The sequence below is a fragment of the Rhincodon typus genome, chromosome 1 (genome assembly GCF_021869965.1).
Source record: "Rhincodon typus isolate 14 chromosome 1, sRhiTyp1.1, whole genome shotgun sequence".
NCBI classification, from domain to species: domain Eukaryota; kingdom Metazoa; phylum Chordata; class Chondrichthyes; order Orectolobiformes; family Rhincodontidae; genus Rhincodon; species Rhincodon typus.
The window spans coordinates 36,654,275-36,673,672 of NC_063332.1; the positions used below are offsets into that span (position 1 = coordinate 36,654,275).

At 39.7% G+C, this 19,398-nt stretch overlaps 1 protein-coding gene across 1 annotated transcript in view; it reads left to right on the plus strand.

The window, feature by feature from the left end:
* Positions 1-19,398, plus strand: part of LOC109916622 (MALT paracaspase 1) — a 99,731-nt gene that overhangs the window by 46,311 nt on the left and 34,022 nt on the right. The window contains exons 5-10 of the mRNA XM_048604224.1: positions 220-398; positions 5,103-5,199; positions 9,609-9,635; positions 10,178-10,231; positions 13,280-13,483; positions 19,196-19,244. Of these exons, the coding sequence (XP_048460181.1) occupies positions 220-398; positions 5,103-5,199; positions 9,609-9,635; positions 10,178-10,231; positions 13,280-13,483; positions 19,196-19,244 (610 nt within the window). The remainder of the gene's footprint in view (positions 1-219; positions 399-5,102; positions 5,200-9,608; positions 9,636-10,177; positions 10,232-13,279; positions 13,484-19,195; positions 19,245-19,398) is intronic.

Sequence of the window (19,398 nt, forward strand, 5' to 3'; positions counted from 1 at the left end):
GTTCATCCAGCTCTACACCGTGCAGTCTTACATAATTTTGACTTTATTTAGTATTCCCTTCCACATCTCCTCATGAAGTTCATTGTTTGTGGCATTGCCTTGTTTTGAAAACTGCTACTGGTGCCTATAATAGACCAAGCTCACATTCATATCTTTAAAATTGAAAGTGCAAATATGTTTGGTAACCAACTGTTGAAAATAGAATTCTTTTCCTGCTAGGAAGAAGATTCTATACCTCTGAGACCAGTCTTCAGATTATAAATCAGCCAAAAACCCAGAAACTGAAGATAGGAGATACACTCACGTTGGAATGTACTGCAATTGGAATACCGATGCCACGTTATCAATGGATGAGAAATGGACTACCAGTCAGCAATGGTTGTGAAAGACACTACAAAGTAAGTTCCAAGTGTATTATTATTGTTTAAGTGTACCCTGTGAAGAATATATCCTCTCTAAACTTACAACATTCTTTCTCCTTCCCCCTTCAATTAGATTAGATAGGCACAGACGAAGAAGGATGATGAAAAATGCAAGGACAGGTTTAGAATGTCAATGTAAACACAAACTGTGGGTGAATAAGGTTGATGAGCCACAAGTACAAATATCTGTGTGGGAATATCATGCTGTGGTAATAATAAATGTAGCTGATCAGTGCTGAGGACTGAACACTTCATATACAAGGACATAAAGTATTCAGAAAAGATAGCAGAGGTACATGAAACCTGATACTGATCAGGGAGAATATTGTAGACAGACCAAAGAGATGTCCATAACGGGACAACAGCAAAATACATTTGGTTTGAGTTGAGAGATGACAAGGCGTCCACTATGCTACTGGGCATATTATAAAGACGTCAAAGTAGTGAATATGTAATAAAGGAACAAATCTGCAGGGCAATCATAGAACTATGCAAGTACTATATATCAGGATTTTGGCAGACTTTAATTACCCAAATATCAATTGGAAATATTGTTAAAATTCTGTAAGAATATAAAAAATAAGAAGATGAAGGCAATCCCTGACGTGTTCTGAGGAAGGGTCACCGGACCCGAAACATTAACTCTGTTTTCTCCTTCACAGATTCTGCCAGACCTCCTGAGCTTTTCCAGCAACTTTGTTTTTGTACCTGAATCCCTGAAGTGTGTCTGGAGAACTTCCTTGTCAGAAATGTTCTCAATCCAGCTACAAAAGAGCCATTGATGGACCTGATGAGGACAGCCAAGTGGACCAAGTATCTCTGAGGGAATACTTGGTTAAGAGTGGTCATTATATGATGATGTTTAGATTGTTAATAGAGAACACCAAGGAACAATTTAAAATACAATTTCTAAATTGGAAGCGGGCTAACTTCAATGGGATGAGATTGAGGTTAGCCAGGGTAAAGTGGAACCAAAGACTAATAGGAATAATGCTGGCAAAACATTGTGTGATCTTTAAGAGTAAGATGTTTTAGGTACAGTCTAGGCATATTCCAAGAAAGGTGCAAAGAAAGGGAACCAAAGCTAGAGGTCCCTGGATGATGAGGGAGATAAAGAACTTGTTAGAATGGAAAAAAATATAATGCACATGAGTAGAATTCTTCAAGTGAGGACAAGGTAAAATAAACAAGAGTTGAGAAGGTAAGTGGAAAGGAAATAAGATTGGCACAGAGAGAATATCAGAGTAGAAGGACAGCTAGCATTAAAGCAAATTCAAAACCTTCTATTAGCATATAAAGAGGAAGCAAGTATTAGTAGGTGGAGAAAGTACAATTAAACACAAAGTGGCAGACATATTTTTAATGGTTCAGATGAAGACAGGTGGACTTACTCAGTACTTTGTACTTTGTACTGGTGTTGAGTGAGGACGGAGATGTTGATTAAATATTAGTAGATGCTGAGGTGAGAGAGCTACTGAATGGGGTGAAAATGTCAAGAAAATAAGTAAGAATGTTCCTAGTAACTGCAGCCTGGTTAGATTAATATCATTTGTGCGTAAGAGTTAGAGATGATAATCATGGAAAATATTACAGAGACTTGGAGAGGTTTGAGTTAATTGAGTGTCAGCATGGTTTGTTTTTAAAGTGATTCATTTGATATGTGCTAGGTCATCATTTACTACCCATCCTTTATTGCTCTGAAGAAGTTAATGGTGAGCTGACTTCTTGAATCATTGTAGTTGTTAGTCTATAAGCACACCACAATGCTTTAGGAATGGAGTGTCAGGATTTTGACCCTGCACTCGTAAAAGAACGCTGACAGAGTCCTGAGTCAAGATGATGAGTGACTTATTGGAAAACTGGCAGTTGGTAGTGTTCCTATACATCTGCTTCCCTGTCCTTCTCAATGATAGAGATCATGGGTTTGGAAGGTACTTCTTACTGAGCGTTGATGAGTTACTGCAGTGTATCTTTTAGATGGTACACACTGCTGCAACTGTGCCTCAGTGGTGAAGGGCGTGAAAGTTGAAGGTGGTGAATGTGGTGCCAATCAAGTGGGCTGCTTTGTCATGTATGGTTTCAAGCTTCTTCAGTATTTTTGGAACTGCACTTATCCAGTGTAGAGTCTTCGATCACAGTCCTGACCTGTGTTTTGTAGATGGTGGATAGGCTTTGGGGAGACAGGAGGTAAGTTATTTGCAGAAGAATCCCTAGCCTCTGATTCAATCTTGTAGTCACTGGCTGGTCCTGTTTGGTTTCTGATCAATAGTAACCCCCAAGATGTTGATATTTGATTTGATTTATTGTCACATACCTAGGTACAGTGAAGAGCTTTATTTATGAGCAGTACAGGCAGAACATACTAAGCAAGGACATACAGATCATAGGGTGAAGAAAAGACTTAGACAGAGACATACAGATTACGTCATACAGGGCGTGCACTGGCAAGATCAACATTGGCAAGATCGGCATTATTTGAAGTTAGAGAGTTCTTCATCAGTCTAATAATGGCTGGGAAGAAGCTGTTTTGGAACTTGCTGCAGCGTGTGTTCAAGCTTCTGTATCTTCTGCCTGACGGAAGAGGTTGTAGGAAAGCGTTACCGGGATGTGATGGGTCTTTGATGATGTTGACAATCTTTCTGGGCACCAAGCTGTGTAAATGGAGTCCATCAGTGGCCGATTGGCTTCCATGATGGCCTGGGCTTTGCATACAACCTTCTGCAATTTCTTATGGTCCTGGGCAGAGCAGTTGCCAGGTCAGACCATTATGCACCCGGACAGATAGTTGGTAATTCAGTATTGACAATGCTATTGAGTATCATGAGGTAATGGTTGCCTTATTACATATGGTCACTACCTGGTACTTGTGTGATGCAAATATTACTTGCCAATTATCAGCCCATGTCTGGATATTATCCAGGTCTTCGAATATATGGCCACGGACTGCACACTAATTGAGGAATCACGGATAGTGCTGAACCATTCATCAGCAAACATCCCCATTTCTGACCTTATGATGAATTAATGAAGGTATTTTCTGCATATCAACTGATGTTTTCCCAGGCACCATCAGTTCTAAGGAAGGCTCACCGGACCCGAAACGTTAACTCTGTTTTCTCCTCCACAGATGCTGCCAGACCTGCTGAGCTTTTCCAGCAACTTTGTTTTTGTTCCTGATTTACAGCATCTGTAGTTCTTTTGGTTTTTGTTTGAATTAATGAAGGTGTTTGGATGGATTTGTGAAAGGCAAAACATGCTTGACTAGTCCAGTTGAACTTTTGATGAAGCAGGTTGACTGAATGGATTTTAAGCAAGTGACAAAGTACCATATAAAGGCTGCTCACCAAAATTGAGACTTATGAACCAGGAGAGTTGCACCCGCCGAGAGGCTAGAATACTAAGATTATGAGGTCACTGCATTGCTAACCAGTGTTCCAGCTGTCTCCCAAAAGTTAAAACATAGCCCCATCTTATATTTAAAAATAATTTATCCATCATTGCTCATTTTGTAGCACTCATTCCTCTGACACAGGAGGTCATGGCTTCCGAGTTCTACTTTCTATTCACTAAATGCATAATTAAGGCTGATACCCCAAAACAGAGATTCTGCCCAATTAGGGGTGCTGTCAATTGCATCTGGCCTTCATCTGTCACTGTTAAACTGGCAAAGGAGTTCCTCAAAGTCATGTAGCCAATATCTATCTCTCAATTAATTTTGCTAAAATTTTCATTAATCTTATTTCTCTTTGCGTGTCTTATCTGTGTGCATATTGGTGGTAGTGACTTCTCTTCAATAAATATTGTCTGTTAGTTTGGGTCAGCCGGAGATTGTGAAAGACAAAAGCTGAGACAACTTGCTGATCTCTTAGGTCAAGATGTTTCTTTCTGAGAATTAAGTACTCTCAATTGTCTTTGTATATTTTTAAAAAAGGCATTTATTATCTGTATTCACACTGCCTGGGGGAGATTTGCATGATGGGAATGCATTTCGTAAATCATGGAGCAATAGCTCTCAAAATAGGGCCTACTGACCTGTGAGGATGTGCAGAGACTTTTCAGAGGATCCTTGACACAAGATCTGCCTTCAGGTGGGCACTGTAAGAGTAGGCTGGCTGAATGTACACTCAGCTCCACTTACGTTCCTGCTCTCTCCCTGTTCCTTCTCTCCCTCATTCCTACCATTTCCAAATTCCTGCTCCCTGTGAGTTTCTGCACCCTTTGGTATACTGCTTCCTTTAAACTCCTGATTACTTTGGGGTCTGCGCTGTCTGGGCTCCTGTCATTGATAGAGCATTAATAAACACTTAATATGCAACAAAAACAAAGTTGCTGTAAAAGCTCAGCAGGTCTGGCAGCATCTGTGAAGGAGAAAACAGAGTTAACGTTTCGGGTCTGGTGACCCTTCCTCAGAACTTAATATGCAACACTTTCATCCAGGAATATTTTATATTCTTTTATTAATATATTCATTAATTTAGAGAAAGGCTCCTTGGTTACTAATCCATTTCAAAAGGGGATTTTCAACTAAGAATGTTTGTTTGAGAACCATTGTAGTAGACTGTCGTCAAGCAATTTCCTGATTTGTACATCTTTTGTGTAAGTGTAATCACTTCCACTCTCTAATCTCTGTATGACGTGTACATAAGTAACTAATCTAAACACACCTTTATTTCAAAACAGATAAGTAACATAAACCGGGACAACCAGGGACAGTATTGTTGCCGTGTGTTCAACGACAAGGCGGAACAATGGAGTATGGAAGCAAATGTATTTGTGGGTAAGGAGTTACACTTTGAAATTTGATAAATAATAGATTGAGGGTTAATATTGTATGACATAAAACATCAATACGAAACAAAATAGAAACAGAAATTGCTGGAAAAGCCCAGCAGGTCTGACAGCATCTTTGGAGAGAAATCAGAGTTAACAGTTCGGGTTCGGTGACCCTTTTTCAGAACTGAGCTGAGCATCAATATGAGCTCATTATACATTGCAATGTGATGCTTCGTCTAATTTTCTTAAAACTACAATTTTGGGATACTGGAGATAAGAGAGAGAATATTGTCTCATTGCATTCTTCAGACAAAAAATTGCATAAGAATTTACAATTAGAAAGCCAGGAGCATAATGATTTATTTTCACTAACTGGGGATTCTAGAACAAGGGGACATAGTCTGAGAATTAAGCCCAGACCATTCAGGAGAGATATTAAGAAGCACTTCTACACACAAAGGGGGTTGATATTTGAAACTCTCTTTCACAAATGGCAGTGGATGCAGGATCATTGCTAATTTTAAATCTGAGGTAGATAAATTTTTGTTAAACAAATGTAAGTAAAGGCATCTGGGCCATATGGAGTTAGGCCACAAATCAGCCATGATCTCATTGAATGGTGGAACAGGCTCAAGGGCTGACTGGTCTACTCCTGTTCCTATGTTTAGATGCATTGGCTTGCTCCATTAGTCGATTCCTTGACTGGAAACTATATTCCTGAATTCATGCACAAATGCAGCCTGCTGTTTGAAATGACAGAGCTGAGGTTATATGTCTCTTGCAGTGAAATTCCAACCTAGCTCTGATGGAATAGCTGTAAACTCGATAGATAGGCCAGGTTCTCACCTTGGACAAAATTTTGTGCATAGGGGTGGGGGTAGAGCAGATGTTGGCGGGATTTGCTCCCAGCAGGAATATTTATTCAAATGTCACAGCAGCTAATGATGAAGCTGGACTGTGGGTGGTAGGGGGAGGGATGGGTGGTGGTAGCATTTAGATCAACAATTGGAAGATTCCACTCCATGTTTTAGTAGTGATCTATCATCAAAGCTTATCAGCACTCATCAGTTTTGATGAAAGGTCATCAACCAGAAACATTCTTCTCTCCACAGATGCTGCTTGACCTACTGAGAGTCTTTAGCACTTTCTATTTTTATTTAACATGTCATATGTTAACTGTGTCAGAATTGTCTTCGAGTTCTGATGAACGTTTCCAGCTGAAGGTCAAACCTTCCTTAAAAATAACAGAAATATTACTCTGTTTTTCTGATTTTATTTCAGATTTCTAGCACTTGATGCTTTCTCTTTTAAAAGCAGCAAAAAGAAAGTTTTAGGGGTGGGACAACTTCTGAATTAGACAGTTTGCATAAACTCTGGAGTATCAAGTAAATAATGTTGTGAGTAATAACCAACTGCTTTCATTCTGATTCTTGGAAAAAAAGGTTCTTGACAAGGAGGTTCACTTTGTTTTTGAACTATTGTTATTTTTCCTTTTCTCACTAATCATTTTAAACTCTAGGTGTGACACAACATCTGTTAGACCTGAAAAGTATTAAAAAAACAAAACATTATTGAGCAAAGTTTGAGTTCACAGTGTGGGCAGTAACACATTTGCATGGATAGAATATGGGCTGACAGTATAGAATTCCTACAGGATGGAAACAGGCCATTCAGCCCACCAAGTTCACACCACCCCTCCAAAGAGCATCCCACCCAGACTCATTCCCCTACCCCTGCATTTCCCAGGTCTAACCCACCTAACCTAAACACTATGGGCAATTTAGCATGGCCAATTCACCTACCCTGCACATCCTTGGACTACAAGAGGAAACCAGAGCACCCAGAGGAAACCCACAGGGAGAATGTGCAAACTCTACACAGATAATTGCCCGAGAGTGGAATCGAACCCAGGTCCTGGCGCTGTGAGGCAACAGTGCTAACCACTGAGCCACCGTGTTGCTGTAAACGGACAGGATGTATAAATGGGTCTTTTCTTCATTTGTAGGATGTGATGAGTGGAGTCCTGCAAAGCTCTGTGTTGAGGCCTGTGCTTTTTACAATGTATGTCACTGACCTAGATGAGGGCAGTGAAAGCAATGAAACTAAACTCTTGATGACATAGGAGATTTATGGTGCAGGAGGAGACCATTAATTACACTGTGCCTGTACCAGCACATTAAATTAGCTTCATTACCTAATACCAATCTACTAGTTTTTTCTCATAATCTTGCACACTATTTCTACCCAAATAATCATCCATCCTGGATGCCTCAATTGAATCTGCCTCCACCACACTTCTAGATAGTGCATTCCATACTTTAACTAATTGCCGAGTGAAAAAGCTTTTCCTCATATTTCCTCCTTCATTTGCAAATCAATTTAAGTCGATACTCTCTTCCTGTTCCTTTTTACGTGTGGGAACAGTTTCTCCCTATCTACTCCAACTAGCCTACTCCTGATTTTGAAAACCTCAATCTGATCTCCTCTTTGCCTTTCTCTCTCCAAGGAGAATAGTCCCAACTTTTTCAATCTTTCCTCGTAACTGATGTTCCTCATCTCTGATGTAATAAACAGCTACTGCACTCTTTTTTTCAATGTGTTCACATCCTTCCTTTCACATGGCATCCAGACACCAAGAGAATTCGAAATGCCTCTTGTGAAGAACACCTCAGGAGGTCGCAGATGGATATAGATCCATTCAGTGAGTAGGCAAAAATCTGGCAGGTGAAGTATAATGTGGGAGACTGTGAAGTTCTTCATTTTAGCAGGCAATAAAAATAGCCGAGTATAACTTGCACAGACAATGACTGCAGAATTCTAAGAAGCAGAAGATCTGGGTGTTCAAGTACAAAACATTAGCATGCAGGTACAGCGAGTAGTTAAGAAGGCTAGCTAATGGAATGCTATCCTTTGTTATAAGAGGAATTGAATGTAAAAGTAAGGATTTTGTGCTTCAGAATATTAGGTGAGACCACATCTCGAATACTGTGTGTAGTTTTGGTGTCCTCATTTAAGGGAAGGATATAAAAATATTAGGGGTATTTCAGAGGAGATTTGCTAGAATGCTACCTGGAATGAACTGATTGTTTTTGGTTGGATAAGCTGGACAGACTGGGTTTGTTTCCTCTGAAGTTTAAGAGTGAGGGGTGATTTGAAATAAAAGCAAAGGAATGCTGGACAAACTCAGCAGGTCTGGCAGCACCTGTGGAGAGAGAATCAGAGCTCACATCGAAACCAGGAGTAGGCCATTCAGCCCTTTGAGCTAACTCCACCATTCAACATGATCATGGTGATATTCTGTCTCAGTGCCATATTTCAGCTTTCTCCTAAAACTCCTCGATGTCTTTAAAATCTAAAAATGTATCTATCTCTTTCTTGAATATATTCAGTGACTTGGCTTCTACAGCCTTCTGCGTTAAAGAATTCTACAGGTTTACAACTCTGAATGAAGAATTATTTCCTCATTTCAGTTCTAGTTGGTCTACCCCATATCCTGAGACTCTGTTCCCTGGTTCAAAATTCTCAAACCAGGAGAGACATCCACCCTGCATCTAGTCTGCCCAGCCCTATTACAACCAATCTTTCCTCACAGAACAGTCCTACTATTCCAGTGACAGCTGAGTGAACATCCACTGCACTCTCTCTATGGCAAGTATATTCTTTCTCGGGTAGGGAGACAGTAATTGCCGGCAGTATTCCAGGTGTGATCTCACTGAGGCCCTGTATAACTGCTGTAAGACATCCCTACTTCTGAACTCCTATCCTCTTGTAAGAAAGGCCAATATACCATTTGCTTCCTAACTGCTTGTTACACCTGCCTGTCTACTTTTTTTGACCAATGTACAAGGATACCCAGATCCCTTTGTGCATCTATGCTTCCTAATAAATCACCATTTAAGTAATACTCTTCCTTTCTGTTTTTCACAATGAAGAACATCCAACTGTGGCATTTCTTTAGAATTTCAAGACACCAAAGAAGAGTTATATTGAACTTGAATTATTAATTCTGTTTTTCTCTCCACAGATGCTGCCAGTTCTGCTGAGTTTTTCCAACATTTTCTGTGTTTTCTATTTTTGATTTCCAACATCTGCTGTATATTTTGCTTTTATTATGAGCGGTGGTTTGATGTGAATATCTAAGGTCCTGAACGATCTTGACACAGTGGATGAGCCCAGAACTAGACAGCAGTGTTCAGAAATTACAGGTCGCCCTTTTACGACGGAAATGACAAGAAATGGGAACAAGGAATTCAAAACGCAAAACAAAACAGACACAGATCAACCATGATCTTATTGAATGGTGGAGCAGCCAGGCAGGGCCAAATAGCCTATTTCTGCTCCTATTTCATATGTAAAATCAGGGATTAAATTTTTAGCTTTTACTGAACTTTTCCCTTGCTGAATCTCTTTCAGATGACTGCAAGTATCCTAGAGAAACAGGCAAGTGTGTGCTTTTTTTGTGTTCCAGTCCTTACAGAAATAAACTTTAATATGCACGTTGGCAGATGTTGTGTGTATTAGATCCACAGATTACCTCAATGATGGTGCTCTTATCCTCATTGAACAATTGAAAGAGTAAATTATTTTAGTTCTACCATCATTAAAATCTGAATTAATGCTTTTTTGAGCACTGCAGCCAACGAGGTGATGGCCTAGTGGTATTATTGCTCGACTATTAACCCACAGGCCCTGGTAATGTTCTGGAGACTTGGGGTCAATTCTTGCCACAGCAAATAGCGGGCTTCAATTTAAATTAAAAAAATGTCCTCTTCAACTTGCAGGTAATCTTGTTTAAAAAAAGAAATACATGCTAGTAGTTTCTGAAGAAGTGAATTAGAATCCTAGAGTGAGTTGGTAGCTATTCAATCCACTTGTAGATTGTACTGAGGCCTGAGTATGATTGTGGAAAATTGATAAGCAGTCATTATAGAAAGGAAGGCCTTGAACTTCTATTAAGTATTACCTTTCTCTTATTATCTCAGGTGATCCAGTTGAAGTTGGACCACTAGATTTAGGATTTAACCAAAGACATTATGGTGAGTGAAGTTACCTTCTTTTGTTCTCTGTGTGGATGTTTTATAAATGTGGCAAATCAGTTAGTATCATATTTTATTTTTTCCTAAAGTAAATTTTCAGTACACTTAATTAACTGATACAACCAACTTTAATAAACAAGTGCTTAATGAATAGAATTTATTCATTCATGTATGGTCTGCCAAGGAAGGTTCTTGACTTGTTATCTGCTGATGTTCCATACTGATCTATTTTCTTGGCAGTTTTCCTCACCTCTAAGGCAGTGAGGAAGCAAGCTGTAAGCCTACCCTAACTGAAAAAGGAACCGAGCTTATGCTAGTTCTGTTATTTTGAGCTACCTGCTAACCATTTAACCACAGAGATCTGCAGATACTTTCTGGTCAAACCAATGCCATTTGTTTTGGTGCAGTGATAGAGTTGCCTGAAACTTCCAAAAACACACTCCTTATGAGCAGACCTTGTAAACGAAACAAGAGGAAAATGTTTGCTCACTCACCAACACTGCCTTCATTTCATGTTATGCTAATCTCCCAGAAAAGTAGTTGACTTCTACAGTTGATGTTTTCAAATTGCCCGGAGGTTAGAAACAGATTTAATAGGACCATTCCACAGGAGGAATTGGATGAATGTTTGTGGGTGAAGAATTTTGCATCAGAGTAGCTGGTTATTTTTGGGGTTATTTTTCTAGGAGCAGGGAAGATTGAAAGGAGATTTGATTGAAGTATTCAAAATCATCAGGGTTTTCCCACTGATGGAAGGATCAACAAGTGGAGAAAACAGATTAAAGGTAAATGGCAAAGGAGTGGAGACCTGTGGAGAAACAATTTCAAGTAGGAAATGATCAGGAGCTGGAATACGCTTCCTGACAGTGTTGTGGAAACAGGGTCAGTTAAGGCATTCAAAAGGGAATTGGATTATGATCTGTAAAAGAAAGACATGCAGAGCTACAAGGAGAAGGCCAAGGAGGAACACTAAGTAAATTACAACCTTCAGAGTGCTAGCACAGACAAGTGGGCCAAGTGGCTTTCTTCAGTGGCCCAGCCCAATTTTGTCTTGAGATCAGAAAAAGTTCACAACATTAGACTATCCTTTCTAACAAATGCCATTGTAACCACTGAATAAGTGGGGAAAGACTACAGAAAGCTATAGCACACAGAGATGTGGGGGTTCTTCTTCATAAATGACAAAAAGCTAGCATCTGAGTTCAACAGGTAATAGGGAAGGCAAATGAAAAGATGGCCTTTAATTTAAAGGGAATGGAGTATAAAAAAAAAAGTCTGGTTGAAACTGTACAAAGCGCACACATACTACACCTGCAATACCGTGAACAGTTTGGTCCCCTTATCTAAGGAAAAAAAATGGAATTGGAAGCAATCTAGAAAAGGCTAAATAGATTGATCCTAGGTATGGAGGGATTTTCTGGTAAAGATATGTTGAAGATAAGTTGTTTAGATTGTGCTTGTACTCATTAGAATTTAAGAGAATGAGAGGTGGCTATATTGAAACACACAAGATTCTTAGAAGGCTTGACAGAGTCGATGCAGAGAGGTTGTTTCTTCTTGTGACAAAAACAGAAATTGCTGGAGAAACTCAGCAGGTGTGGCAGCATCTATGGGAAAAAAATAGGAGATAGTGTTTCGAATCAGGCAACTCTTCATCAGAACTGTTAGTAGCTAGGAAAAGGTGGTTTTTATGCTGATGGCGAAGTGGTGGATGGGAATGATGGAGCGAAGAAGAGAGGTGAGCAGGAGGTGGAGATGGAGCCCAGAGAGAGAGGGAGATATGAAAGGGGTAGATAAACAAGGAGATAATGGATAGCTGGACAGAAGAAAAGGTGAATAAGTGATAATAAGAGCTAAGAGTGAGAAAATGGGTTAGCTGTGCTGAATGCAATCTATATAGTGTGATCATGGGCCTAGGAATACATGGGAATGGGTGACTATGCTGAAAGCAACCTATGTCATAACAGTCCTAATCAACATTGAGTTCAATAAAACGTTAGAGCCTGATTCCATCCCTCAACTCATTTTACGCATTCCACACCTAGTCCTGCTTTGAATTGGGCAGACTCAATGGGCTGAATGGCCTATTTTTGCTCCTACATTGCATGGCCTAATGAAATAGGATCAGAATAAATGAAGGTTCAGAGAGAAGATACTAGGCAGAACTTAATGGGGCTTCTGGGAGCAGAAAACTGGTGGGCAGGTGGGAAATTGACATTTTTGGGGAGATGAAATTTTGCTGTTTGAGGTCAGGTTGTGTTCCTGAAACATGGCCCAGTTGTGTGTCAGTGGTAGAGCAGATGTCAGACTGCCTAATTGTTGGAATCTATTTTTCATGCATTCGATTACCAAAAATGTCCATTAAGTGGAGAGGGAGTGGGGATATTTCCAAAAGTGATTGATAGAGGCTATAAAAGAGAATGCAGGCTGTAGGGCAATGCTTTAATTGCCGTCCAGTCTCCTCTTGCTTCTTCCTTCCTGCAGATGCTAGATTTTGTCAGATGTGGGTTTTTATTATCTGCCTCAACCTATAATTAAATACACTGTATATCGCATTGTTGTTGTATGTGTATCAGCTCGGATGCCGAACATGAATGGAAGTGGCTCATATTTCTAGTTATACTGTTGAAGGAAGTGCATCCTTTTCATTAAGTTCTACCTACTGTAAACTTTAGTGCTGTGAATTTCACCCAGCTAATTTTAAAAAAGTGCATTTGTTCTTGGGCTGTATGTCCTAATTCTGTGTAATCAAAGCACACCAATTTAAAATAATTCACAAAATGATCCATCAGGTAGTTGAGGAGAAACATTTTCTACAGTGAGTTGTTATGCCCTAGATTGCACAGCCTGAAAAGAAAAGGGCAGCAGATTCAGAATTTTCAAAAGGATAATTGGGTACATACTTGAAGAGAAGAGATTAGAGTGATACCCTTGCAGAAAACCAGCACAAGGAAGCTCTCCAAATGACAGGCCTCTATTGTATCATTCTATGATTCTATTTTATGATTTTTTTGTGTTATTAAATCTCTAAATATTTTATCTTTGTAGCAACAGACAAGGTGGCTCTTCTGATTGGCAACATGTCGTATCTCAACCACCCCAAGTTAAAGGCACCAATGATGGATGTATATGAACTGACCAATTTATTGAGACAGCTGGATTTTAAAGTGGTATCTCTGTTGGACCTCACCGAATCAGAGATGCGTAATGCAGTGTATGAATTCTTACTCTTGCTGGACAAGGGCGTATATGGTACGTCTGTCTTTCAACACATTGCAGTGTGCTCTGGCAGTTAATTTGTAGAAGCTTCTAGAGAGATAAAAATTGTTTATGTTGCATCATGATCAATTATTTGATGGTCTGGGCTTTACAATGATCAGGTTCAAATAGTTACTTATTTTTAAAAAAATAAAATGACTCTATTTGGTTTTATTTTGAACAGTTAACATGTCAGAAATTTATAGAATATGATCCCATCTCCCATTCTCAGGCTTCCCATACCCTACCAATCAGGTTGGGTCTCCAGCCACCATCCAGCCCTCATGAAGGCAGGTTTCCCACTTCTGATTCCAACACTCATAATTATACCCTTATTATGGAGACAATGCAGATTTTTCACCCACCAAAACCAGGCTTATTTCCTCTGAAGTGAAATCTAGTTGGTTCCAGATTCCACTGCTCCATCCTCCTCTCTGTCAGTCTATTTCCATCTAGTCAAATATCTATCCAATTTTCTTTTGACGTCATTGAGCATCTGTTTCCACCGGGTTTTCCACCAAATCTGTTAGAATTCTTTGAGGAAGTAATGAGCAGGTTAGACCAAGGAGAGCCAATGGATGTTATCTACTTGGACTTCCAGAAGGCTTTTGACAAGGTGCCACACAGGAGGCTGCTGAGTTAGTTAAGGGCCCATGATGTTAGAGGCAAGGTACTAGCATGGAAAGAAGATTGGCTGTCTGGCAGAAAGCAGAGAGTTGGGTTATAAGGACCTTTCTCAGGATGGCAGCCAGTGACTAGTGGCGTTCCACAAGGGTCAGTGTTGGGACCACAACTTTTCACTTTATACATGAATGATCTAGGTGAAGGAACATAGGGCAATCTGGCTAAGTTTGCAGACGATACAAAGACTGGTGAAGTGACAGGTGGTAGTGAGGAAGCAGGGAGGCTGCAGAAGGATTTAGGCAGGTTAGGAGAGTGGGCAAAGAAGTGGCAGATGGAATATAATGTGGGAAAGTGTGAAGTCATGCACTTCGGTAGGAAGAGTAGAGGCATAGATTATTTTCTAAATGGGGAGAAAATTCAGAAATCTGAAGTGCAAAGGGAGTCCTATCCAGGATTCTCTGAAGGTTAACTTGTAGGTTGAGTTGGTAGTTAGGAAGGCAAATGCAATGTTGGCATTTATTTCGAGAGGACTTGAATATAAAAGCAGGGATGTATTTCTGAGGATTCATAAGGCTCTGGTTAGAATATTATGTGCAGTTTTGGGTCCCATACCTCAGGAAGTTTGTACTGGCCCTGGAGTGGGTTCAGAGGAGATTCACGAGAATGATCCCAGGAATGAAAGTCTTAACGTATGAGGAACATTTAAGGACTCTGGGTCTATATTTGATGGCATTTAGAACGATAAAGGGGGATCTAATTGAAACTTACAGAATACTGAACAGCCTGGACAGAGTGGACATTGGGAAGATGTTTCCATTAGCTGGAGAGACTAGGACCCGAGAGTGGCCATAGAGTAAAGGGAAGACCCTTTGGAACAGAGTTGAGGAGAAACCTCTTCAGCCAGAGAGTGGTGAATGTATGGGATCCATTGCCACAGAAGGCTATGGAGGCCAGGTTATTGAGTATATTTAAAACAGAGATAGATAGGTTCTTATTTGTTAAGGGGATCAAAGGTTATGGGGAGAAGGCCGGGAAAATGGGGTTGAGAAACTTATCAACCATGACTGAATGGCAGAGCAGACTCGGTGAGCTGAATGGCCTAATTTCTGCTCCTGTGCCTTATTGTCTTATGGTTTAATACTTAAAGGAAGTTCTTTCCCACATTCCCTTTATCTCTTTCCAAAATCTTAATCTGAGTCTGCCCTAGTCCTTGTACCATTAGCTAATAGAGCAGCTTTTCTATGTCCGCCTTGTGGAAAGGTGTCGAAACTTTGTGCACCTTGATCAGATGTGTCCTCAATCTCCTTTCCTCTAAGGAGAACAACCGTAACTTCTTTAATATAGTCCTGTAGCTAAAATATCTCCACCCATCCGATACCCTCACCAGGACTTTAAAAGTGACCTCCCCAACCCCTCTTATTTTTTTGGGTTTCCTTTCCCAAAAGACCCCAGCTGGAAATTCCTGCCACTATATCATCCTCCCGCCATCAGCCAGGTTGTTTGCTCAGCTGGACCGTGGACAGGAAGCTGAACTACAAAATGCTAATGAGGTTCCACCGACCATAACGCATTTGTTGTCACCTCGCCCACCAGTGGCCACGTCTCTGTTCCCTCTGTGCTGCGCAGTTGCCCAGCTGCTTGGAGGTTTCACACTTACTGATTGGCGTGCCAATGCTCTGACTTCTGACTCTTGAAGCTGCTGCCACAAACAGACCTCGGAGGTTTGCAGACTGAGAAAATTACAGTGTATATAGGATGGGACCTCCATGCCTAAGGACACTCATACAAAATGAGCACTTGACCAAATATCAGAGATCTGCTGTTTAATGATCCCATTCTCCACAAAGGATAGGAGGGAGAAAATAGGAATGAAAATTGAACGAAAAACTTTAATTATTGAAACTGCACAAGCTCACTCCATCCTACAGAGCATATTGAAAAGAATAAATTTAGTTGTCTGATTTTTATCACTAAAATTGCATAAAGTAACTAACTTAAAATCAGCCTCAAATGTTTTGCACAATTAAATTAATTTTCAAGGATCTGTATAAACATGGTTTAAAATGACTGTTGTAATTGTTGTAAATAGTGTACAATTGGGAAGTTGCAATTACAATGAAAGACAATAAATTAAACCTACCTTGAGGAAATGAAGAACTTGGAACAAGCCAAGATTGGTGTATGTTCTGCAGCAGAAGTTATTCTTGTCTCAACATGATCTCCTTTAAGTAGGGCTATGTACAAACACCCAATAAATTGAGACTGCAAGAAAGATAGCTGAATGCATGAACATCGGAGTCTGAGGCTGCAAGTGCCCGCCAACGCATCTTGTGGCTGTTGTTAAGAAGTCTTCTTTAGTGTAAATAAAAATCTGTCTATTGTTGACAGATTGCCTCTTTGTTATGCTTTTAAACCTGCAGACAGCAGAATGGAAAGTTTTGTATTTTGCATACCTTAAGTAGCAAAATTGTTCTGTCTTTAACCCTTGCAGTGATCTAAAGCATCTGATAGCTTTCTGTGCTAGATTTTCCTTCCCAAATTGCCTAACCCTGACTTTATAAGTCAGATAATATAACCCAGATCAGGGATTGAAGCAATCTTTGTTCTTGTCTTCCTTAGGGATCAAGCAGGTTTTCACTTTAGTGACCATATTTCCTCTAGTAGTTGTTGATATACATTGTTTCTATTGAAAGTGGAAGGCTGCAATTTGGGATGCATGTCTCAGTTCCCAATGAATTTTGTTCCTCTTTGTATATATGATGAACAAAATAGTGTTGTATCATTAGTGCACCAGTACATAGAATAGCCCTGTAAGTACTCTGACAATATCTGTGACTACCTAGTACACTTCATGGAGTATCCTTTCCTTAAGGCAAATGATTATTTAAATACTTGGTATATTTTTAGGTTAGGATTCTGATTTATTATGCCTTGAACATTTATCTGGGTACATAAAATTTGATCTGGTATTTAATAAAGAAGTATCACTACTGTCATGTCCATTGTATTATTGCACAGATCTCAGAAAGAAACTGTACCTTTTAAGGTAGTTAGATTGCAACATGACATGTGATACTCCAGTATAATAAGTTTTCGATTAATTTTCTACATTCAGTTTGTTGGTCAGCAACAGTCAGTCAGTCAACCATTCATAATGTAACAACAACATAGGTAAGTACAGTACCTAGACAATATTCAAGTCTGTGATGTTATGTTTGTACAATGGTTGGTTATTAATAAACTTCCAGACCTCTGTAGAGCCCAAGTTGCTTCAGTACATGTTACACAGGTTAAACTACAGGAACTTGTGTTACATCAGTCAGAACCTCCTGGTGAATGACATTTCAATTTTCATAAAAGTAGTTTGTGTTGTTTTTATAATTTATGTTGAGGTGCCTAATCAGCACATCTGGATGAATGAACATTACCTGATATATTTATAGGTGGGGGACCAATGTTAACTTACTAAAGTTTAGTGTAGGATCTTATTTCCATTTTCAAAATGTTAGTAACCTAGATTTTCCAATCTATGTCATTTAATGTCATGGTGACCCAGTTACAACAACTTGTTTAAAATGGGAAAATCTAGACTGTTATCTCACCAATAAATCAAAAGAAACTTAGAATACACACCATTACCTCCAACTTCTAGCCACCTGAAGCAATTTATGATGAACTGAAGGATTGCTGAATATTTTTGTTTTAAAGGCATGAGTAAAAACTTCTTGATATTAACTCACAGGCATTGTAATATATTATGTGTAATTTCATTTGCAAAAGTTGCAAAATGTAAAGCTCGATTCCAGCAAGCTGATAAATCACATAAACTAGTTTTTTGTCCTTTTAAATCAAGATAATTATTGGTACACTTCTAATACTGTGGTGCCTCTAGCCTAGACCTTGGTATTTCTGTTGAAGGAGTTTTAAACTTTTCAAGTTGCCACATTCCAATGTGAACAGATGCAAAGCTGCATCATTAGGGTATAAATAGCAATGAATGACTCTGCAAGCAAACTATAAAAGCATTTTGTTCCTCCATACTGATAGTCTGTCAAGAAGGTGAAAATCAAGCATACATACAAGGCACATTGACTTCTGCAACAGCTTCAAGTCACTTGTCAGCAGTGAGCATGATTCACTTGCATATCAAGTAACAGAGCTACATGTTCATATTCCCAAGTTTCAATTGACGTGTGAAGCAACTAGAGTCTCAATTTGTTTCATTAATTAAAGCAGCTCCTTACCAGCCAATGTATAATTTTTGTTACAATATCTTCCTCCACTTCTCCACGTCACTACCTCACTACCTCCTTTAAGACATTCCTGAAAATAGAACTTGTGCCACTTTGGCCGTGCCTTTCGTCATTTGACCAAATATCTCCTTGCCTGGCTTGATGACGTTTTTTTTTTATATAACATTCCCGAAAAGCACTTCGGGACTTTACATTAAAGGTGCTTTGTAATATTGGTAAAGGTAAAGTGTGGAGCTGTTATGGCAATTCACACATCTCATTGCTTTTTTTAATGAAAGCCAATTAAATACAGGTTAAGGAGAGCCATTCTGGCACCGAAAGATCCCACAAACAGCAACAGGATAAATAGCTAATATTTGTTGAGAATAACCTATTGACCTGAATACTGGATGAGCTCCCCTACTTTCAGTCAAACAGTGCCTTGGGATCTTTTGCACCCTACTGAGTGGGAGATGGGTCCTCAGTTTAATGTTTGACCCAGAAGACTGCTCACGTAACAGACCATCCTTCTCTCATGATTCCAGTGAAGTGTCAGGCTGGATAAAGTGCTCACTGTCTATGAGATGGGGACTTCACCTCACAACATTTACCTCCAAGGTCAAGATGTTAACACTGAGCCAAGACTGATATTCCATTATTTAGTTTTCAAACATCCTTGGAGGTAGATATGTACCTCAATCATCCCTTTTTTAGGCAAAGTCCCGTGAGCAATGAGTTTCACAAACTCTGATGAGGAAGTGGCATATAGTCACCAACATCCCCTTTCTCTCACTCCCCCATATTCTATGAATTATCAGTGCTCCTAACTCAGTATTTTGTTCTTTCTAAGCAAAAGCGTCGGATGTGGTGTATGAAGGTCAGAAAGGTCCTGATTTCAGGTGTGAGTTTAAGTGGTTTTGGGAGAACAGCATAGCAAAGGGAGGACATCAAGAAGCGGAATGCTGCGTGTAGTGATTGCAATCATAGAATCCCTGCAGTACGGAAACAGGCCATTCAGCCCAACATGTTCACACCGACGCACCCCCCCCCCCC